Below are 26,208 nucleotides of genomic sequence, written 5' to 3' on the forward strand. Positions count from 1 at the left end.
TACTGTTGTTTTATTTCTTTACTTACCTATTGTTCACCTAATACCGCTATTTGCAATGTCCTTACAATAAACTTGATATAGTAAACAGTACCTACACCAATCCCCTTGATATAGTAAACAGTACCTACTCCTATCCCCTTGACACAGTAAAACAGTAACTGCACCTATCCCGTTGATATAGTAAACAATGCCCACTCCTATCACCTGAAAATAGTAAACAGTACCCACTCCTATCCCCTTGATATAGTAAACAGCACCTACACCTATCCCCCAATATAGTAAACAGTACCCACCTCTATCCCCTTGATACAGTAAACAATACGTCCTCCTATCCGCTTGATATAGTAAACAGTACCTACACCTATCCCCTTGATATAGTAAACAGTACCCACTCCTATCCCCTTGATATAGTAAACAGTACCTACACCTATCCCCTGTATATAGTAAACAGTACCCACTGCTATCCCCTTAATATAGTTAACAATACCTACACCTATCCCCTTGATATAGTAAACAGTACCTACTCCTATCCCCATAATCTAGTAAACAGTACCTACACCTATCCCCTTTATATAGTAAACAGTACCCACTCCTATCTTGTTAATTTAGTAATGGAACCCACTCCAATGCCATTGATGTAGTAAACATCACATACTCCTATCCCCTTGATATAGTAAACTGTACCTCCTCCTATCCCCTTGATTTAGTAAACAAACCAAAACCTATCCCCTTGATTTAGTAAACAAACCAAAACCTATCCCCTTGATAAAGTAAAAAGTACCCATGCTAATCCCCTTGATATAGTAAACAGTTCCTCCTCCTATCCCCTTGATTTAGTAAACAGTACCCACTCGTATCCCCTTGATATAGTAAACAGTACCTACACCTATCCCCTTGATATAGTAAACAGTACCCACTCCTATCCCCTTGATATAGTAAACATTACCTACACCTATCCCCTTGATATAGTAAACAGTACCCACTCCTATCCCCTTGATATAGTAAACAGTACCTACACATATCCCCTGTATATAGTAAACAGTACCCATTGCTATCCCCTTAATATAGTTAACAATACCTACACCTATCCCCTTGATATAGTAAACAGTACCTACTCCTATCACCATAATCTAGTAAACAGTACCTACACCTATCCCCTTTATATAGTAAACAGTACCCAATCCTATCCCCTTGATATAGTAAACAGTACATATACCATTCCCTTTGATATAGTAAACAGTACCCACTCCTATACTATTTATGAGGTAAACAGTACCTACACTTATCCCCTTAATATAGTAAACAAAACCTACACCTATCCCCATGATATACTAAACAGTACCCACTCCTATCCTCCTAATTTAGTTAAAGGAACCCACTCCGTTCCCCTTGAGAAAGTGAACAGTTCGTTCTCCTATCCCCTTGATATAGTAAAAAGTACCTCCTCATATCCCCTTGATATAGTAAACAGTACCCACTCCAATCCTCTTTATGAGGTAAACAGTACCTACACCTATCCCATTGATATGGTTAACAAAACGTACACCTATCCCCTTGATATACTAAACAGTACCCACTCCTATCTTCTTAATTTAGTAATGGAACCCACTCCAATGCCATTGATGTAGTAAACATCACATACTCCTATCCCCTTGATATAGTAAACTGTACCTCCTCCTATCCCCTTGATTTAGTAAACAAACCAAAACCTATCCCCTTGATTTAGTAAACAAACCAAAACCTATCCCCTTGATAAAGTAAAAAGTACCCACGCTAATCCCCTTGATATAGTAAACAGTTCCTCCTCCTATCCCCTTGATTTAGTAAACAGTACCCACTGCTATCCCCTTGATATAGTAAACAGTACCTACACCTATTCCCTTTATATAGTAAACAGTACCTACTCCTATCCCCATAATCTAGTAAACAGTACCTACGCCTATCCACTTGATATAGTAAACAGTACCCACTCCAATCTTCTTAATTTAGTAATGGAACCCACTCCAATGCCATTGATGTAGTAAACATCACATACTCCTATCCCCTTGATATAGTAAACTGTACCTCCTCCTATCCCCTTGATTTAGTAAACAAACCAAAACCTATCCCCTTGATTTAGTAAACAAACCAAAACCTATCCCCTTGATAAAGTAAAAAGTACCCACGCTAATCCCCTTGATATAGTAAACAGTTCCTCCTCCTATCCCCTTGATTTAGTAAACAGTACCCACTGCTATCCCCTTGATATAGTAAACAGTACCTACACCTATTCCCTTAAAATAGTAAACAGTACCCACTGCTATCCCCTTGATATAGTAAACAGTACCTACGCCTATCCACTTGATCTAGTAAACAGTACCTAAACCTGTCCCATTCATATAGTAAACAGTACCCACTCCTATCCCCTTAATGTAGTAAACAGTACCCACCTCTATCCCCTTGATAGTGTAAACAATACGTCCTCCTGTCCCCTTGATATAGCAAACAGTACCTACTCCTATCATCTTGATATAGTAAACAGTACCTACACCTATCCCCTTGATATAGTAAACAGTACCTACTCCTATCATCTTGATATAGTAAACAGTACCCACTCCTATCCCCTTGATATAGTAAACAGTACCCACCTCTATCCCCTTGATACAGTAAACAGTACCTACACCTATCCCCCAATATAGTAAACAGAAACCACTCCTATCCCCTTAATATAGTAAACAGTACCCACCTCTATCCCCTTGATACAGTAAACAGTACCTACACCTATCCCCAATATAGTAAACAGTACCCACCTCTATCCCCTTGATACAGTAAACAATACGTCCTCCTATCCGCTTGATATAGTAAACAGTACCTACACCTATCCCCTTGATATAGTAAACAGTACCCACTCCTATCCCCTTGATATAGTAAACAGTACCTACACCTATCCCCTGTATATAGTAAACAGTACCTAAACCTGTCCCATTCATATAGTAAACAGTACCCACTCCTATCCCCTTAATATAGTAAACAGTACCCACCTCTATCCCCTTGATAGTGTAAACAATACGTCCTCCTGTCCCCTTGATATAGCAAACAGTACCTACTCCTATCATCTTGATATAGTAAACAGTACCTACACCTATCCCCTTGATATAGTAAACAGTACCTACTCCTATCATCTTGATATAGTAAACAGTACCCACTCCTATCCCCTTGATATAGTAAACAGTACCTACACCTATCCCCCAATATAGTAAACAGAAACCACTCCTATCCCCTTAATATAGTAAACAGTACCCACCTCTATCCCCTTGATACAGTAAACAGTACCTACACCTATCCCCCAATATAGTAAACAGTACCCACCTCTATCCCCTTGATACAGTAAACAATACGTCCTCCTATCCGCTTGATATAGTAAACAGTACCTACACCTATCCCCTTGATATAGTAAACAGTACCCACTCCTATCCCCTTGATATAGTAAACAGTACCTACACCTATCCCCTGTATATAGTAAACAGTACCCACTGCTATCCCCTTAATATAGTTAACAATACCTACACCTATCCCCTTGATATAGTAAACAGTACCTACTCCTATCCCCATAATCTAGTAAACAGTACCTACACCTATCCCCTTTATATAGTAAACAGTACCCACTCCTATCTTGTTAATTTAGTAATGGAACCCACTCCAATGCCATTGATGTAGTAAACATCACATACTCCTATCCCCTTGATATAGTAAACTGTACCTCCTCCTATCCCCTTGATTTAGTAAACAAACCAAAACCTATCCCCTTGATTTAGTAAACAAACCAAAACCTATCCCCTTGATAAAGTAAAAAGTACCCATGCTAATCCCCTTGATATAGTAAACAGTTCCTCCTCCTATCCCCTTGATTTAGTAAACAGTACCCACTCGTATCCCCTTGATATAGTAAACAGTACCTACACCTATCCCCTTGATATAGTAAACAGTACCCACTCCTATCCCCTTGATATAGTAAACATTACCTACACCTATCCCCTTGATATAGTAAACAGTACCCACTCCTATCCCCTTGATATAGTAAACAGTACCTACACATATCCCCTGTATATAGTAAACAGTACCCATTGCTATCCCCTTAATATAGTTAACAATACCTACACCTATCCCCTTGATATAGTAAACAGTACCTACTCCTATCACCATAATCTAGTAAACAGTACCTACACCTATCCCCTTTATATAGTAAACAGTACCCAATCCTATCCCCTTGATATAGTAAACAGTACATATACCATTCCCTTTGATATAGTAAACAGTACCCACTCCTATACTATTTATGAGGTAAACAGTACCTACACTTATCCCCTTAATATAGTAAACAAAACCTACACCTATCCCCATGATATACTAAACAGTACCCACTCCTATCCTCCTAATTTAGTTAAAGGAACCCACTCCGTTCCCCTTGAGAAAGTGAACAGTTCGTTCTCCTATCCCCTTGATATAGTAAAAAGTACCTCCTCATATCCCCTTGATATAGTAAACAGTACCCACTCCAATCCTCTTTATGAGGTAAACAGTACCTACACCTATCCCATTGATATGGTTAACAAAACGTACACCTATCCCCTTGATATACTAAACAGTACCCACTCCTATCTTCTTAATTTAGTAATGGAACCCACTCCAATGCCATTGATGTAGTAAACATCACATACTCCTATCCCCTTGATATAGTAAACTGTACCTCCTCCTATCCCCTTGATTTAGTAAACAAACCAAAACCTATCCCCTTGATTTAGTAAACAAACCAAAACCTATCCCCTTGATGAAGTAAAAAGTACCCACGCTAATCCCCTTGATATAGTAAACAATTCCTCCTCCTATCCCCTTGATTTAGTAAACAGTACCCACTGCTATCCCCTTGATATAGTAAACAGTACCTACACCTATTCCCTTAAAATAGTAAACAGTACCCACTGCTATCCCCTTGATATAGTAAACAGTACCTACATCTATCCCCTTTATATAGTAAACAGTACCTACTCCTATCCCCATAATCTAGTAAACAGTACCTACGCCTATCCACTTGATATAGTAAACAGTACCCACTCCAATCTTCTTAATTTAGTAATGGAACCCACTCCAATGCCATTGATGTAGTAAACATCACATACTCCTATCCCCTTGATATAGTAAACTGTACCTCCTCCTATCCCCTTGATTTAGTAAACAAACCAAAACCTATCCCCTTGATTTAGTAAACAAACCAAAACCTATCCCCTTGATAAAGTAAAAAGTACCCACGCTAATCCCCTTGATATAGTAAACAGTTCCTCCTCCTATCCCCTTGATTTAGTAAACAGTACCCACTGCTATCCCCTTGATATAGTAAACAGTACCTACACCTATTCCCTTAAAATAGTAAACAGTACCCACTGCTATCCCCTTGATATAGTAAACAGTAGCTACATCTATCCCCTTTATATAGTAAACAGTACCTACGCCTATCCACTTGATCTAGTAAACAGTACCTAAACCTGTCCCATTCATATAGTAAACAGTACCCACTCCTATCCCCTTAATATAGTAAACAGTACCCACCTCTATCCCCTTGATAGTGTAAACAATACGTCCTCCTGTCCCCTTGATATAGCAAACAGTACCTACTCCTATCATCTTGATATAGTAAACAGTACCTACACCTATCCCCTTGATATAGTAAACAGTACCTACTGCTATAATCTTGATATAGTAAACAGTACCCACTCCTATCCCCTTGATATAGTAAACAGTACCCACCTCTATCCCCTTGATACAGTAAACAGTACCTACACCTATCCCCCAATATAGTAAACAGAAACCACTCCTATCCCCTTAATATAGTAAACAGTACCCACCTCTATCCCCTTGATACAGTAAACAGTACCTACACCTATCCCCCAATATAGTAAACAGTACCCACCTCTATCCCCTTGATACAGTAAACAATACGTCCTCCTATCCGCTTGATATAGTAAACAGTACCTACACCTATCCCCTTGATATAGTAAACAGTACCCACTCCTATCCCCTTGATATAGTAAACAGTACCTACACCTATCCCCCAATATAGTAAACAGAAACCACTCCTATCCCCTTAATATAGTAAACAGTACCCACCTCTATCCCCTTGATACAGTAAACAGTACCTACACCTATCCCCCAATATAGTAAACAGTACCCACCTCTATCCCCTTGATACAGTAAACAATACGTCCTCCTATCCGCTTGATATAGTAAACAGTACCTACACCTATCCCCTTGATATAGTAAACAGTACCCACTCCTATCCCCTTGATATAGTAAACAGTACCTACACCTATCCCCTGTATATAGTAAACAGTACCCACTGCTATCCCCTTAATATAGTTAACAATACCTACACCTATCCCCTTGATATAGTAAACAGTACCTACTCCTATCCCCATAATCTAGTAAACAGTACCTACACCTATCCCCTTTATATAGTAAACAGTACCCACTCCTATCTTGTTAATTTAGTAATGGAACCCACTCCAATGCCATTGATGTAGTAAACATCACATACTCCTATCCCCTTGATATAGTAAACTGTACCTCCTCCTATCCCCTTGATTTAGTAAACAAACCAAAACCTATCCCCTTGATTTAGTAAACAAACCAAAACCTATCCCCTTGATAAAGTAAAAAGTACCCATGCTAATCCCCTTGATATAGTAAACAGTTCCTCCTCCTATCCCCTTGATTTAGTAAACAGTACCCACTCGTATCCCCTTGATATAGTAAACAGTACCTACACCTATCCCCTTGATATAGTAAACAGTACCCACTCCTATCCCCTTGATATAGTAAACATTACCTACACCTATCCCCTTGATATAGTAAACAGTACCCACTCCTATCCCCTTGATATAGTAAACAGTACCTACACATATCCCCTGTATATAGTAAACAGTACCCATTGCTATCCCCTTAATATAGTTAACAATACCTACACCTATCCCCTTGATATAGTAAACAGTACCTTCTCCTATCACCATAATCTAGTAAACAGTACCTACACCTATCCCCTTTATATAGTAAACAGTACCCAATCCTATCCCCTTGATATAGTAAACAGTACATATACCATTCCCTTTGATATAGTAAACAGTACCCACTCCTATACTATTTATGAGGTAAACAGTACCTACACTTATCCCCTTAATATAGTAAACAAAACCTACACCTATCCCCATGATATACTAAACAGTACCCACTCCTATCCTCCTAATTTAGTTAAAGGAACCCACTCCGTTCCCCTTGAGAAAGTGAACAGTTCGTTCTCCTATCCCCTTGATATAGTAAAAAGTACCTCCTCATATCCCCTTGATATAGTAAACAGTACCCACTCCAATCCTCTTTATGAGGTAAACAGTACCTACACCTATCCCATTGATATGGTTAACAAAACGTACACCTATCCCCTTGATATACTAAACAGTACCCACTCCTATCTTCTTAATTTAGTAATGGAACCCACTCCAATGCCATTGATGTAGTAAACATCACATACTCCTATCCCCTTGATATAGTAAACTGTACCTCCTCCTATCCCCTTGATTTAGTAAACAAACCAAAACCTATCCCCTTGATTTAGTAAACAAACCAAAACCTATCCCCTTGATAAAGTAAAAAGTACCCACGCTAATCCCCTTGATATAGTAAACAGTTCCTCCTCCTATCCCCTTGATTTAGTAAACAGTACCCACTGCTATCCCCTTGATATAGTAAACAGTACCTACACCTATTCCCTTAAAATAGTAAACAGTACCCACTGCTATCCCCTTGATATAGTAAACAGTAGCTACATCTATCCCCTTTATATAGTAAACAGTACCTACGCCTATCCACTTGATCTAGTAAACAGTACCTAAACCTGTCCCATTCATATAGTAAACAGTACCCACTCCTATCCCCTTAATATAGTAAACAGTACCCACCTCTATCCCCTTGATAGTGTAAACAATACGTCCTCCTGTCCCCTTGATATAGCAAACAGTACCTACTCCTATCATCTTGATATAGTAAACAGTACCTACACCTATCCCCTTGATATAGTAAACAGTACCTACTCCTACCATCTTGATATAGTAAACAGTACCCACTCCTATCCCCTTGATATAGTAAACAGTACCCACCTCTATCCCCTTGATACAGTAAACAGTACCTACACCTATCCCCCAATATAGTAAACAGAAACCACTCCTATCCCCTTAATATAGTAAACAGTACCCACCTCTATCCCCTTGATACAGTAAACAGTACCTACACCTATCCCCCAATATAGTAAACAGTACCCACCTCTATCCCCTTGATACAGTAAACAATACGTCCTCCTATCCGCTTGATATAGTAAACAGTACCTACACCTATCCCCTTGATATAGTAAACAGTACCCACTCCTATCCCCTTGATATAGTAAACAGTACCTACACCTATCCCCTGTATATAGTAAACAGTACCTAAACCTGTCCCATTCATATAGTAAACAGTACCCACTCCTATCCCCTTAATATAGTAAACAGTACCCACCTCTATCCCCTTGATAGTGTAAACAATACGTCCTCCTGTCCCCTTGATATAGCAAACAGTACCTACTCCTATCATCTTGATATAGTAAACAGTACCTACACCTATCCCCTTGATATAGTAAACAGTACCTACTCCTATCATCTTGATATAGTAAACAGTACCCACTCCTATCCCCTTGATATAGTAAACAGTACCTACACCTATCCCCCAATATAGTAAACAGAAACCACTCCTATCCCCTTAATATAGTAAACAGTACCCACCTCTATCCCCTTGATACAGTAAACAGTACCTACACCTATCCCCCAATATAGTAAACAGTACCCACCTCTATCCCCTTGATACAGTAAACAATACGTCCTCCTATCCGCTTGATATAGTAAACAGTACCTACACCTATCCCCTTGATATAGTAAACAGTACCCACTCCTATCCCCTTGATATAGTAAACAGTACCTACTCCTATCCCCATAATCTAGTAAACAGTACCTACACCTATCCCCTTTATATAGTAAACAGTACCCACTCCTATCTTGTTAATTTAGTAATGGAACCCACTCCAATGCCATTGATGTAGTAAACATCACATACTCCTATCCCCTTGATATAGTAAACTGTACCTCCTCCTATCCCCTTGATTTAGTAAACAAACCAAAACCTATCCCCTTGATTTAGTAAACAAACCAAAACCTATCCCCTTGATAAAGTAAAAAGCACCCATGCTAATCCCCTTGATATAGTAAACAGTTCCTCCTCTTATCCCCTTGATTTAGTAAACAGTACCCACTCGTATCCCCTTGATATAGTAAACAGTACCTACACCTATCCCCTTGATATAGTAAACAGTACCCACTCCTATCCCCTTGATATAGTAAACATTACCTACACCTATCCCCTTGATATAGTAAACAGTACCCACTCCTATCCCCTTGATATAGTAAACAGTACCTACACATATCCCCTGTATATAGTAAACAGTACCCATTGCTATCCCCTTAATATAGTTAACAATACCTACACCTATCCCCTTGATATAGTAAACAGTACCTACTCCTATCACCATAATCTAGTAAACAGTACCTACACCTATCCCCTTTATATAGTAAACAGTACCCAATCCTATCCCCTTGATATAGTAAACAGTACATATACCATTCCCTTTGATATAGTAAACAGTACCCACTCCTATACTATTTATGAGGTAAACAGTACCTACACTTATCCCCTTAATATAGTAAACAAAACCTACACCTATCCCCATGATATACTAAACAGTACCCACTCCTATCCTCCTAATTTAGTTAAAGGAACCCACTCCGTTCCCCTTGAGAAAGTGAACAGTTCGTTCTCCTATCCCCTTGATATAGTAAAAAGTACCTCCTCATATCCCCTTGATATAGTAAACAGTACCCACTCCAATCCTCTTTATGAGGTAAACAGTACCTACACCTATCCCATTGATATGGTTAACAAAACGTACACCTATCCCCTTGATATACTAAACAGTACCCACTCCTATCTTCTTAATTTAGTAATGGAACCCACTCCAATGCCATTGATGTAGTAAACATCACATACTCCTATCCCCTTGATATAGTAAACTGTACCTCCTCCTATACCCTTGATTTAGTAAACAAACCAAAACCTATCCCCTTGATTTAGTAAACAAACCAAAACCTATCCCCTTGATAAAGTAAAAAGTACCCACGCTAATCCCCTTGATATAGTAAACAGTTCCTCCTCCTATCCCCTTGATTTAGTAAACAGTACCCACTGCTATCCCCTTGATATAGTAAACAGTACCTACACCTATTCCCTTAAAATAGTAAACAGTACCCACTGCTATCCCCTTGATATAGTAAACAGTAGCTACATCTATCCCCTTTATATAGTAAACAGTACCTACGCCTATCCACTTGATCTAGTAAACAGTACCTAAACCTGTCCCATTCATATAGTAAACAGTACCCACTCCTATCCCCTTAATATAGTAAACAGTACCCACCTCTATCCCCTTGATAGTGTAAACAATACGTCCTCCTGTCCCCTTGATATAGCAAACAGTACCTACTCCTATCATCTTGATATAGTAAACAGTACCTACACCTATCCCCTTGATATAGTAAACAGTACCTACTCCTATCATCTTGATATAGTAAACAGTACCCACTCCTATCCCCTTGATATAGTAAACAGTACCCACCTCTATCCCCTTGATACAGTAAACAGTACCTACACCTATCCCCCAATATAGTAAACAGAAACCACTCCTATCCCCTTAATATAGTAAACAGTACCCACCTCTATCCCCTTGATACAGTAAACAGTACCTACACCTATCCCCCAATATAGTAAACAGTACCCACCTCTATCCCCTTGATACAGTAAACAATACGTCCTCCTATCCGCTTGATATAGTAAACAGTACCTACACCTATCCCCTTGATATAGTAAACAGTACCCACTCCTATCCCCTTGATATAGTAAACAGTACCTACACCTATCCCCTGTATATAGTAAACAGTACCTAAACCTGTCCCATTCATATAGTAAACAGTACCCACTCCTATCCCCTTAATATAGTAAACAGTACCCACCTCTATCCCCTTGATAGTGTAAACAATACGTCCTCCTGTCCCCTTGATAGAGCAAACAGTACCTACTCCTATCATCTTGATATAGTAAACAGTACCTACACCTATCCCCTTGATATAGTAAACAGTACCTACTCCTATCATCTTGATATAGTAAACAGTACCCACTCCTATCCCCTTGATATAGTAAACAGTACCTACACCTATCCCCCAATATAGTAAACAGAAACCACTCCTATCCCCTTAATATAGTAAACAGTACCCACCTCTATCCCCTTGATACAGTAAACAGTACCTACACCTATCCCCCAATATAGTAAACAGTACCCACCTCTATCCCCTTGATACAGTAAACAATACGTCCTCCTATCCGCTTGATATAGTAAACAGTACCTACACCTATCCCCTTGATATAGTAAACAGTACCCACTCCTATCCCCTTGATATAGTAAACAGTACCTACTCCTATCCCCATAATCTAGTAAACAGTACCTACACCTATCCCCTTTATATAGTAAACAGTACCCACTCCTATCTTGTTAATTTAGTAATGGAACCCACTCCAATGCCATTGATGTAGTAAACATCACATACTCCTATCCCCTTGATATAGTAAACTGTACCTCCTCCTATCCCCTTGATTTAGTAAACAAACCAAAACCTATCCCCTTGATTTAGTAAACAAACCAAAACCTATCCCCTTGATAAAGTAAAAAGCACCCATGCTAATCCCCTTGATATAGTAAACAGTTCCTCCTCTTATCCCCTTGATTTAGTAAACAGTACCCACTCGTATCCCCTTGATATAGTAAACAGTACCTACACCTATCCCCTTGATATAGTAAACAGTACCCACTCCTATCCCCTTGATATAGTAAACATTACCTACACCTATCCCCTTGATATAGTAAACAGTACCCACTCCTATCCCCTTGATATAGTAAACAGTACCTACACATATCCCCTGTATATAGTAAACAGTACCCATTGCTATCCCCTTAATATAGTTAACAATACCTACACCTATCCCCTTGATATAGTAAACAGTACCTTCTCCTATCACCATAATCTAGTAAACAGTACCTACACCTATCCCCTTTATATAGTAAACAGTACCCAATCCTATCCCCTTGATATAGTAAACAGTACATATACCATTCCCTTTGATATAGTAAACAGTACCCACTCCTATACTATTTATGAGGTAAACAGTACCTACACTTATCCCCTTAATATAGTAAACAAAACCTACACCTATCCCCATGATATACTAAACAGTACCCACTCCTATCCTCCTAATTTAGTTAAAGGAACCCACTCCGTTCCCCTTGAGAAAGTGAACAGTTCGTTCTCCTATCCCCTTGATATAGTAAAAAGTACCTCCTCATATCCCCTTGATATAGTAAACAGTACCCACTCCAATCCTCTTTATGAGGTAAACAGTACCTACACCTATCCCATTGATATGGTTAACAAAACGTACACCTATCCCCTTGATATACTAAACAGTACCCACTCCTATCTTCTTAATTTAGTAATGGAACCCACTCCAATGCCATTGATGTAGTAAACATCACATACTCCTATCCCCTTGATATAGTAAACTGTACCTCCTCCTATCCCCTTGATTTAGTAAACAAACCAAAACCTATCCCCTTGATTTAGTAAACAAACCAAAACCTATCCCCTTGATAAAGTAAAAAGTACCCACGCTAATCCCCTTGATATAGTAAACAGTTCCTCCTCCTATCCCCTTGATTTAGTAAACAGTACCCACTGCTATCCCCTTGATATAGTAAACAGTACCTACACCTATTCCCTTAAAATAGTAAACAGTACCCACTGCTATCCCCTTGATATAGTAAACAGTAGCTACATCTATCCCCTTTATATAGTAAACAGTACCTACGCCTATCCACTTGATCTAGTAAACAGTACCTAAACCTGTCCCATTCATATAGTAAACAGTACCCACTCCTATCCCCTTAATATAGTAAACAGTACCCACCTCTATCCCCTTGATAGTGTAAACAATACGTCCTCCTGTCCCCTTGATATAGCAAACAGTACCTACTCCTATCATCTTGATATAGTAAACAGTACCTACACCTATCCCCTTGATATAGTAAACAGTACCTACTCCTATCATCTTGATATAGTAAACAGTACCCACTCCTATCCCCTTGATATAGTAAACAGTACCCACCTCTATCCCCTTGATACAGTAAACAGTACCTACACCTATCCCCCAATATAGTAAACAGAAACCACTCCTATCCCCTTAATATAGTAAACAGTACCCACCTCTATCCCCTTGATACAGTAAACAGTACCTACACCTATCCCCCAATATAGTAAACAGTACCCACCTCTATCCCCTTGATACAGTAAACAATACGTCCTCCTATCCGCTTGATATAGTAAACAGTACCTACACCTATCCCCTTGATATAGTAAACAGTACCCACTCCTATCCCCTTGATATAGTAAACAGTACCTACACCTATCCCCTGTATATAGTAAACAGTACCTAAACCTGTCCCATTCATATAGTAAACAGTACCCACTCCTATCCCCTTAATATAGTAAACAGTACCCACCTCTATCCCCTTGATAGTGTAAACAATACGTCCTCCTGTCCCCTAGATAGAGCAAACAGTACCTACTCCTATCATCTTGATATAGTAAACAGTACCTACACCTATCCCCTTGATATAGTAAACAGTACCTACTCCTATCATCTTGATATAGTAAACAGTACCCACTCCTATCCCCTTGATATAGTAAACAGTACCTACACCTATCCCCCAATATAGTAAACAGAAACCACTCCTATCCCCTTAATATAGTAAACAGTACCCACCTCTATCCCCTTGATACAGTAAACAGTACCTACACCTATCCCCCAATATAGTAAACAGTACCCACCTCTATCCCCTTGATACAGTAAACAATACGTCCTCCTATCCGCTTGATATAGTAAACAGTACCTACACCTATCCCCTTGATATAGTAAACAGTACCCACTCCTATCCCCTTGATATAGTAAACAGTACCTACTCCTATCCCCATAATCTAGTAAACAGTACCTACACCTATCCCCTTTATATAGTAAACAGTACCCACTCCTATCTTGTTAATTTAGTAATGGAACCCACTCCAATGCCATTGATGTAGTAAACATCACATACTCCTATCCCCTTGATATAGTAAACTGTACCTCCTCCTATCCCCTTGATTTAGTAAACAAACCAAAACCTATCCCCTTGATTTAGTAAACAAACCAAAACCTATCCCCTTGATAAAGTAAAAAGTACCCATGCTAATCCCCTTGATATAGTAAACAGTTCCTCCTCCTATCCCCTTGATTTAGTAAACAGTACCCACTCGTATCCCCTTGATATAGTAAACAGTACCTACACCTATCCCCTTGATATAGTAAACAGTACCCACTCCTATCCCCTTGATATAGTAAACATTACCTACACCTATCCCCTTGATATAGTAAACAGTACCCACTCCTATCCCCTTGATATAGTAAACAGTACCTACACATATCCCCTGTATATAGTAAACAGTACCCATTGCTATCCCCTTAATATAGTTAACAATACCTACACCTATCCCCTTGATATAGTAAACAGTACCTACTCCTATCACCATAATCTAGTAAACAGTACCTACACCTATCCCCTTTATATAGTAAACAGTACCCAATCCTATCCCCTTGATATAGTAAACAGTACATATACCATTCCCTTTGATATAGTAAACAGTACCCACTCCTATACTATTTATGAGGTAAACAGTACCTACACTTATCCCCTTAATATAGTAAACAAAACCTACACCTATCCCCATGATATACTAAACAGTACCCACTCCTATCCTCCTAATTTAGTTAAAGGAACCCACTCCGTTCCCCTTGAGAAAGTGAACAGTTCGTTCTCCTATCCCCTTGATATAGTAAAAAGTACCTCCTCATATCCCCTTGATATAGTAAACAGTACCCACTCCAATCCTCTTTATGAGGTAAACAGTACCTACACCTATCCCATTGATATGGTTAACAAAACGTACACCTATCCCCTTGATATACTAAACAGTACCCACTCCTATCTTCTTAATTTAGTAATGGAACCCACTCCAATGCCATTGATGTAGTAAACATCACATACTCCTATCCCCTTGATATAGTAAACTGTACCTCCTCCTATCCCCTTGATTTAGTAAACAAACCAAAACCTATCCCCTTGATTTAGTAAACAAACCAAAACCTATCCCCTTGATAAAGTAAAAAGTACCCACGCTAATCCCCTTGATATAGTAAACAGTTCCTCCTCCTATCCCCTTGATTTAGTAAACAGTACCCACTGCTATCCCCTTGATATAGTAAACAGTACCTACACCTATTCCCTTAAAATAGTAAACAGTACCCACTGCTATCCCCTTGATATAGTAAACAGTACCTACATCTATCCCCTTTATATAGTAAACAGTACCTACTCCTATCCCCATAATCTAGTAAACAGCACCTACGCCTATCCACTTGATATAGTAAACAGTACCCACTCCAATCTTCTTAATTTAGTAATGGAACCCACTCCAATGCCATTGATGTAGTAAACATCACATACTCCTATCCCCTTGATATAGTAAACTGTACCTCCTCCTATCCCCTTGATTTAGTAAACAAACCAAAACCTATCCCCTTGATTTAGTAAACAAACCAAAACCTATCCCCTTGATAAAGTAAAAAGTACCCACGCTAATCCCCTTGATATAGTAAACAGTTCCTCCTCCTATCCCCTTGATTTAGTAAACAGTACCCACTGCTATCCCCTTGATATAGTAAACAGTACCTACACCTATTCCCTTAAAATAGTAAACAGTACCCACTGCTATCCCCTTGATATAGTAAACAGTAGCTACATCTATCCCCTTTATATAGTAAACAGTACCTACGCCTATCCACTTGATCTAGTAAACAGTACCTAAACCTGTCCCATTCATATAGTAAACAGTACCCACTCCTATCCCCTTAATATAGTAAACAGTACCCACCTCTATCCCCTTGATAGTGTAAACAATACGTCCTCCTGTCCCCTTGATATAGCAAACAGTACCTACTCCTATCATCTTGATATAGTAAACAGTACCTACACCTATCCCCTTGATATAGTAAACAGTACCTACTCCTATCATCTTGATATAGTAAACAGTACCCACTCCTATCCCCTTGATATAGTAAACAGTACCCACCTCTATCCCCTTGATACAGTAAACAGTACCTACACCTATCCCCCAATATAGTAAACAGAAACCACTCCTATCCCCTTAATATAGTAAACAGTACCCACCTCTATCCCCTTGATACAGTAAACAGTACCTACACCTATCCCCCAATATAGTAAACAGTACCCACCTCTATCCCCTTGATACAGTAAACAATACGTCCTCCTATCCGCTTGATATAGTAAACAGTACCTACACCTATCCCCTTGATATAGTAAACAGTACCCACTCCTATCCCCTTGATATAGTAAACAGTACCTACACCTATCCCCTGTATATAGTAAACAGTACCTAAACCTGTCCCATTCATATAGTAAACAGTACCCACTCCTATCCCCTTAATATAGTAAACAGTACCCACCTCTATCCCCTTGATAGTGTAAACAATACGTCCTCCTGTCCCCTTGATATAGCAAACAGTACCTACTCCTATCATCTTGATATAGTAAACAGTACCTACACCTATCCCCTTGATATAGTAAACAGTACCTACTCCTATCATCTTGATATAGTAAACAGTACCCACTCCTATCCCCTTGATATAGTAAACAGTACCTACACCTATCCCCCAATATAGTAAACAGAAACCACTCCTATCCCCTTAATATAGTAAACAGTACCCACCTCTATCCCCTTGATACAGTAAACAGTACCTACACCTATCCCCCAATATAGTAAACAGTACCCACCTCTATCCCCTTGATACAGTAAACAATACGTCCTCCTATCCGCTTGATATAGTGAACAGTACCTACACCTATCCCCTTGATATAGTAAACAGTACCCACTCCTATCCCCTTGATATAGTAAACAGTACCTACACCTATCCCCTGTATATAGTAAACAGTACCCACTGCTATCCCCTTAATATAGTTAACAATACCTACACCTATCCCCTTGATATAGTAAACAGTACCTACTCCTATCCCCATAATCTAGTAAACAGTACCTACACCTATCCCCTTTATATAGTAAACAGTACCCACTCCTATCTTGTTAATTTAGTAATGGAACCCACTCCAATGCCATTGATGTAGTAAACATCACATACTCCTATCCCCTTGATATAGTAAACTGTACCTCCTCCTATCCCCTTGATTTAGTAAACAAACCAAAACCTATCCCCTTGATTTAGTAAACAAACCAAAACCTATCCCCTTGATAAAGTAAAAAGTACCCATGCTAATCCCCTTGATATAGTAAACAGTTCCTCCTCCTATCCCCTTGATTTAGTAAACAGTACCCACTGCTATCCCCTTGATATAGTAAACAGTACCTACACATATCCATTTGATATAGTAAACAGTAGCTACATCTATCCCCTTTCTATATTAAACAGTACCTACACCTATCCACTTGATATAGTAAACAGTACCTACACCTATCCATTTGATATAGTAAACAGTACCTAAACCTGTCCACTTGATATAGGAAACAGTACCTAAACCTGTCCCATTCATATAGTAAACAGTACCCACTCCTATCCCCTTGATATAGTAAACAGTACCTACACCTATCCCCCAATATAGTAAACAGAAACCCCTCCTATCCCCTTAATATAGTAAACAGTACCCACCTCTATCCCCTTGATAGTGTAAACAATACGTCCTCCTGTCCCCTTGATATAGCAAACAGTACCTACTCCTATCATCTTGATATAGTAAACAGCACCTACTCCTATCATCTTGATATAGTAAACAGTACCTACACCTATCCCCTTGATATACTTAACAGCACCTACTCCTATCCCCTTGATATAGTAAACAGTACCTACTCCTATCATCTTGATATAGTAAACAGTACCCACTCGTATCCCCTTGATATAGTAAACAGTACCTACACCTATCCCCCAATATAGTAAACAGAAACCACTCCTATCCCCTTAATATAGTAAACAGTACCCACCTCTATCCCCTTGATACAGTAAACAATACGTCCTCCTATCCCCTTGATATAGTAAACAGTACATACACCTATCCCCTTGATATACTAAACAGTACCCACTCCTATCCTCCTAATTTTTTAAAAGGAAACCACTCCTATCCCCTTGAGAAAGTGAACAGTACCTCCTCCTATCCCCTTAATATGGTAAACAGTACCTACGCCAATGCCCTTGATATAGTAAACATCACATACTCCTATCCCCTTGATATTGTAAACAGTACCTCCTATCCCCTTGATATAGGAAACAGTACCTACACCTTTCCCCCAATATAGTAAACAGAAACCACTCCTATCCCCTTAATATAGTAAACAGTACCTCCTCCTATCCCCTTAATATATGAAACAGTACCTCCTCCTATCCTCTTAATGTAGTAAACAGTACCTCCTCCTATCCTCTTAATGTAGTAAACAGTACCTACACCTATCTCCTTGATATAGTAAACAGTACCTACACCTATCCCCTTGACATAGTAAACAGTACCCACTCCTATCCACTGTATATATCAGCTCTTGCTGCGGGTGATTCCTCGATCCACCTCTGCGCAGACGACACCATTCTGTATACATCTGGCCCTTCTTTGGAGACTGTGTTAACTAACCACCAAACGAGCTTGAATGCCATGCAACACTCCTTCCGTGGCCTCCAACTGCTCTTAAACGCTAGTAAAACTAAATGCATTCTCTTCAACCGATCGCTGCCCGCCACCGCCCGCCCGAATAGCATCACTACTCTGGATGGTTCTGACTTAGAATATGGGGACAACTACAAATACCTAGGTGTCTGGTTAGACTGTACACTCTCCTTCCAGACTCACATTAAACATCTCCAATCCAAAATTAAATCTAGAATTGGCTTCCTGTTTCACAACAAAGCCTCCTTCACGCTGCCAAACATACCCTCATAAAACTGACTATCCTACCGATCCTTGACTTCGGCGATGTCATTTACAAAATATACTCCAACACTCTTCTCAGAAAACTGGATGCAGTCTATCACAGTGCCAACCATGCCAACCATTTTGTCACCAAAGCCCCATATACCACCCACCACTGCGTCCTGTATGCTCTCGTTGGCTGGACCTCGCTACATATTCGTCGCCAGACCCGCTGGCTCCAGGTCATCTATAAGTCTCTGCTAGGAAAAGCTCCGCCTTATCTCAGCTCACTGGTCACCATAACAACACCCAACCGTAGCATGCACTCCAGCAGTTATATCTCACTGTTTCATCCCCAAAGCCAACACCTACTTTGGCCGCCTTTTCTTCCAGTTCTCTGCTGCCAATGACTGGAACAAGTTGCAAAAATCGTTGAAGTTGGAGACTTATATCTCCCTCACTAACTTTAAGCATCAGCTATCTGTGCAGCTTACCTATCGCTGCAGCTGTACACAGCCCATCTGTAAATAGCCCATCCAACCACCTACCTCATCCCCATGTTGTTTTTATTTACATTTTTTGATCTTTTGCACACCAGTATTTCTACTTGCACATCATCATCTGCACATTTATCACTCCAGTGTTAATTTGCTAAATTGTAATTACTTCGCTACTATGGCCTATTTATTGCCTTACTTCGTTACGCCATTTGCACACACTGTATATAGACTTTTTCTATTGTGTAATTGACTGTACGTTTGTTTATTCCATGTGTAACTATGTGTTGTTGTTTGTGTCACACTGCTGTGCTTTATCTTGGTCAGGTCACAGTTGTAAATGAGAACTTGTTCTCAACTGGCCTACCTGGTTAAATAAAGGCAAAACAAAATTTAAATAATAAATATAGCAAACAGTACCTCCTCCTATAACCTTGATATAGTAAACAATACCTACACCTATCCCCTTAATATGGTAAACAGTACCTACTCAAAGGCTCTTGATATAGTAAGCAGTACCTCCTCCTACCCCTTGATATAGTAAACAGTGCCTACACCTTTCCCCTTGATATAGTAAACAGTACCTACACCTATTTCCCAATATAGTAAACAGTAGCTACACCTATTCCCTTGATATAGTAAACAGTACCTACACCTATCCCCCAATATAGTAAACAGTAGCTACACCTATCCCCTTGATATAGTAAACAGTGCCTACACCTATCCCCCAATATAGTAAACACCGTTCCCCTTGATATAGTAAACAGTACCTACACCTATCCCCCAATTTAGTAAACAGTAGCTACACCTTTCCCCTTGATATAGTAAACAGTACCCAAACCTATCCCTTTAAAATAGTAAACAGTACCTACTCATATCCCCTTAATATAGTAAACAGTAGCTACTCCTATCCCCTAATATAGTAAACAGTACCTACTCCTATCCCCTAATATAGTAAACAGTACCCACTCCTATCCCCTAATATAGTAAACAGTAGCTACACCTTTCCCCTTGATATAGTAAACAGTACCTAAACCTATCCCTTTAAAATAGTAAACAGTACCTACTCATATCCCCTTAATATAGTAAACAGTACCCACTCCTATCCCCTAATATAGTAAACAGTACCCACTCCTATCCCCTAATATAGTAAACAGTACCTACTCCTATCCCCTAATATAGTAAACATTACCCACTCCTATCCCCTAATGTAGTAAACCGTACCCACTCCTATCCCCTAATGTAGTAAACAGTAGCTACTCCTATCCCTTCTTACCACACTATGACCCACCACCAACGCCTCCTCTCTGGCTGTCTGTTGGACCTCTGGATTTGGCAGAAATCAATGTCCAAATCAAAACTAATTTGCTCCTTGGTGACTCAAGGTGGTGGGAATTTTCATATCACAGCATGGACGATGTTTAGCTGAGTCATTCACACTGCAGACTAGAGAAAGGAGAGCTAGGAAGGACGAACACACTGAGGTAGAGAATCACAGCAATGGCTATGTACGGACCTCCACTGGTTTATAATACAGACTCTCTAGGACACCAAGCATACACTTAACTTCCTCGGGATTGGTGTCCCTTCCGAGGGATGGTTGAGCTAACGTAGGCTAATGCAATTAGCCTGAGGTTGTAAGTAACAATAACATTTCCCAAGACATAGACATATCTGATTGGCAGAAAGCTTAAATTCTTGTTAATCTAACTGCACTGTCCCATTTATAGTAGCTATTACAGTGAAATAATTCCATGCTATTGTTTGGGGAGAGAGCACAATTTTGAACATGAAAAGTTATTAATAAACAAATTAGGCACATTTGTGCAGTCTTGATACAGAATTTGGAACAGAAATGCAATGGTTTATTGGATCAGTCTAAAACTTTGCACATACACTGCTGCCATCTAATTGTCAAATTTTAAATTGCACCTGGGCTAGAATAATACATTATGTTCTGTATCTTGCATTTCAAAGATGATGGTACAAAAAAATACAAAGAATGGTTGTTTTTTCTTTGTATTATCTTTTACCAGATCTAATGTGTTATATTCTCCTACATTCTTTTCCCATTTCCACAAACTTTAAAGTGCTTCCTTTCAAATGGTACCAAGAATATGCATATCCTTGCTTCAGGGCCTAAGCTACAGGCAGTTAGATTTGGGTATGTCATTTTAGGCAAATATTGCATATGGAGAAACACACTAAGACATGTACAGGTGTGTGGGCATGGTATGCTTGCTCCGTTTTTCACTCTCACACAGACAAGCACTCACAAACTCTCCTCTTCCCTTCTCCATCTTCCTCTCCATCCCTCTCTCCCTCCATCACCTTCCTCAGTCTGCCAGTGTGCTGATCTGAAGTGAGGTGTGAATTACACAGGCCAGTGGAGCAGAGCAGAGTAGAAGCCTGCCCATGGGATAATTGAATTATTCTTAATAGCAACCTTGTTAAAATATTGATTCTGTGTTACAGTTCTGGAGGACAACAATCAATCAATGAAGGTGATCAAACATGTTATCATAGAACAAAGCTTTTGATTGACACAGCTTGCGACCCCACCTAACCAATCACGGTCTGGTGATCAGGCTGTTTTCAGCGCGCGCGTGGGTGTGTGTGTGTGTGTGTGTGTGTGTGTGTGTGTGTGTGTGTGTGTGTGTGTGTGTGTGTGTGTGTGTGTGTGTGTGTGTGTGTGTGTGTGTGTGTGTGTGTGTGTGTGTGTGTGTGTGTGTGTGTGTGTGTGTGTGTGCGTGTGAAAAGAGAGTTAGCAAAGACTAAACAACCCTTGCCAGAGTAATTAATCAATGAAACAACATGTGTAACAGAGACACAGACAAATATGAATTCTGACTTTCTTACCTCTGTGTTAACCTACAGTAAGTGTGTCATGATGTTATGACCCCAGTCATAAGCAGTTTGAACTCTGGCTAATCTTTTACCTTTGCTGGATGTTGTTATTGTCTCTCGACAGGTTGTGCAACTGTGACCGTAGGGGCAGTGTGGGCGTCTGCTCTGTGCTGGATGGTGGCTGTCACTGCAGGGCTAACGTGGAGGGACACGCGTGTGACAGGTGACTTTTATATTGTACTGTTCTTTCTTCAAAATTGAAAAACTTGAAAAATAGGCATGTGACAGGTGACCCGTGATAGGCTACTGCATCATCACCTTATATAACATAATACTACCCTCCGGTTACCACGGTGACACAGACTCCCAGGAACGTTTTCAGTGTTGCCTATTGGGTGACTGTCGCTATATTTAGCGAGTTTTCCAACCCCTCCAGTAACTTTTATTGGTAAAAGAGGCTAGCAACACGTTCAGCTACTTTTCAGGCTGCCTTTAAGAAGTTTTGACAATGAGGATTTCTATGGTTTTAAAAGCATTTAGCAACTTTTCACACTCAATTCTTCCGCAAACGAGAGCGGTATAAGCTGTCTGCGACAGAAGTCACCACAACGGTGCAGACACAGAAACACTTTGTTCTGCTTCCTACTGTTAGCACAGTGGCGTAAAGGATTAAGCTTTGATGCCGCCTGCTGCCATTGTTCAAAAGAACATATCTTGACATTTTCTGGCACCGCTCTTTAACTAACTGTATCCAAATGGAGTCGGCACGGTAACCCATTGAAAACAGGTTTTCAAACTAACTGACAAGTACATTTTTTCCAGAGTACTATACACATTATAAAGGGTACTGTATACTGAACAAAAATATAAACACAAAATGCAACAATTTCAAAGATTTTACTTAGTTACAGTTGATATAAGGAAATCAGTTAATTTCAATGATTGAAATAGGCCCTAATCTATGGAATTCACATGACTGGGAATACAATCAATCAATCAAATGTATTTATAAAGCCCTTTTTACATCAGCCAATACAGATACCCAAGAAAGCAAAGGTAACTGAACTAAATGACTCGCCCCGTAGGCTAGTTAAGGATCATATCACCTCTACCTTACCTGACACCCTAGACCCGCGTCAATTTTCTTACTGCCACAATAGATCCACAGACGATGCAATCGACATCACACTGCACACTGCTCTATCCCCTCTGGACAAGAGGAATACTTATGTAAGAGAGGAGGAAAACTTATGCTGTTCATTGACTATAGCTCAGCATTCAACACCATAGTACCCTCCAAGCTCACCATTAAGCTCGGGGCCCTGGGTCTGATCCCCGCTCTGTGCAAATGGTTCATGGACTTCCTGACGGGCCACCCCCAGGTGGTGAAATTAGGAAACAACACCTCCAGTTCGCTGATCCTCAACACGGGGGCCCCACAAAGGTGCGTGCTCAGCCCCCTCCTGTACTCCCTGTTTGCCCATGACTGCGTGGCCACGCACGCCTCCAACTCAATCATCAAGTTTTCAGATGACACAACAGTAGTAAGCCTGATTACCAACAATGACTAGACAGCCTACAGGGAGGAGGTGAGTGCCCTGGGAGTGTGGTACCAGGAAAATAACCTCTGACTATATGTGACTATATGTAAACATGTGTATGTGACCAGTAAAATTTGATTTTCAGATATGCATCTGTTGGTCACAGATAACTTAAAAGATATTTGCCTCACAATGGGCCTCAGGATCTCGTCACGGTATCTCTGTGCATTCGAATGGCCTTCAAATGACCGTTGATAAAATGCAATTGTGTTCGTTGTCCGTAGCTTATGCCTGCCCATGCCATAACCAAACCGCCACCATAGGGCACTATGTTCACAACGTTGACATCAGCAAACTGCTTGCTCACTCGACGCCATACACGTTGTCTGTGGTTGTGAGGCTAGTTGGACATACTGTCAAATTCTCTAAAACAACTTTGGAGGCGGCTTTATGGTAGAGAAATTAACATTAAATTCTCTGGCAACAGCTCTGGATAGACATTCCTGCAGTCAGCATGCTAATTGCACTCTTCCTCAAAACTTTAGATGTCTGTGGCATTGTAAGTGCACATTTTAGTGGCCTTTTATTGTCCCCAGCACAAGGTGCACCTGTGTAATGATCATGCTGGATGGATTATCTTGGCAAAGACGAAATGCTCACTAACATGGATGTAAACAAATGTGTGCCAACATTTTTGGACAAAATAAACTATTTGTGCGTATGGAACATTTCGGGGGATCTTTTATTTCAGCTTATGAAACATGGGACCAGAACTTTACATGTTGCGTTTATTTTTATTTTTTTAGTGTAGTATGCTTTCATTCATAGTCACTCAGGACACGTATCATTCAGTGACGATCGGTGCCGTTTAAGATGAGGGAGGGCGATTATTTGTTTTATGAGCATGCCCTTATTTCTATTACAACATATTGTATGACTGTTATTCATATTACATTCTCCCAGCTCAATGTAACATCGATAGGTTTAGACTACTACGTGATACTCATATTTTCCATATACCCATCATGAGGTTGCTTAAACCTAGCCTACGAATGAAAGTTTACAACGTAGGTGCACAGGTCGAGGCACCCAATGGTAGGACAGCAGAGTCCATGCCCATCTTCCGAAGACATCTGAAACCCTATCTCTTCAAACAGTATCTTAAATAATCATCCTACTCACCTCAACCCCCCCCCCCCCCCCCCCCCCCCCCCCCCCACACACACACACAGACACACACAAAATAACTGATAGCTACATTATTTAGGAAAAATGTAGTTTCTTTGCCCATCATAAGCAGTTGTCCCACCTTGCTATCTAAATATGAATGCACTAACTGTAAGTCACTCTGGATAAGAGTGTCTGCTAAATGACTAAAATGTACAAGGTAAAAAATGTCGAGAGAAAAATGTGAGTAAAGAAGGTAACAAAACATTGACCAATTCAATACCGCCTTGCACACTCTTGCCTGCATCCAGCTGATCTAGGGTGTAATCATTAGTCCAACAGTTGAAAACAAGAGTTTCTATTGGACAAATTCAGGTATGTTTTTTCCCTTTTGGTTCTGTTTGCTTCCGTTTAAGAAATGTTTGTCAACAGAATTGTCGGAATGAATACACCCTGATCACACGCAAACACAGTTTACTTTCATAACAGCCACATACAAACTGCATGATCACATAATTAATAAAACCAAAAGCTTGGAAGAGTTTCAGTGTAGCTAACATAGGCTAAACTAGCTAGCTGCCTTCACTAGCTAAGTGAAAGTGAAATAAATACTATGAAATATAGCTAGCTCTCTCTTATTTTGAACAAATATATCAATTTGTTCAAAACTATTGTCTTTCTTTCTCTTTGAGTCAACTACTCACCAAATGTTATGCACTGCAGTGGTAGCTAGCTGTAGCTTATTTCAATACTAGATTAATTCTATAATCCTTTGATTGGGTGGACAACATGTCAGTTCATGCAGCAAGAGCTCTGATAGGTTAGAGGACGTCCTCCAGAAGTTATCATAATTACTGTTTAAGTCTATGTAAGG

General features: G+C 39.9%; 1 protein-coding gene across 1 annotated transcript in view; it reads left to right on the forward strand.

The window, feature by feature from the left end:
- The window catches only part of LOC129818119 (laminin subunit gamma-3-like), a gene marked incomplete in the record, with an annotated part of 223,721 nt that overhangs the window by 46,621 nt on the left and 150,892 nt on the right, over positions 1-26,208 (forward strand). The window contains 1 exon segment of the mRNA XM_055873714.1: positions 22,751-22,849. Within this exon segment, the coding sequence (XP_055729689.1) occupies positions 22,751-22,849 (99 nt within the window).

Source organism: Salvelinus fontinalis, chromosome 21 (genome assembly GCF_029448725.1).
Source record: "Salvelinus fontinalis isolate EN_2023a chromosome 21, ASM2944872v1, whole genome shotgun sequence".
NCBI classification, from domain to species: Eukaryota; Metazoa; Chordata; class Actinopteri; order Salmoniformes; family Salmonidae; genus Salvelinus; species Salvelinus fontinalis.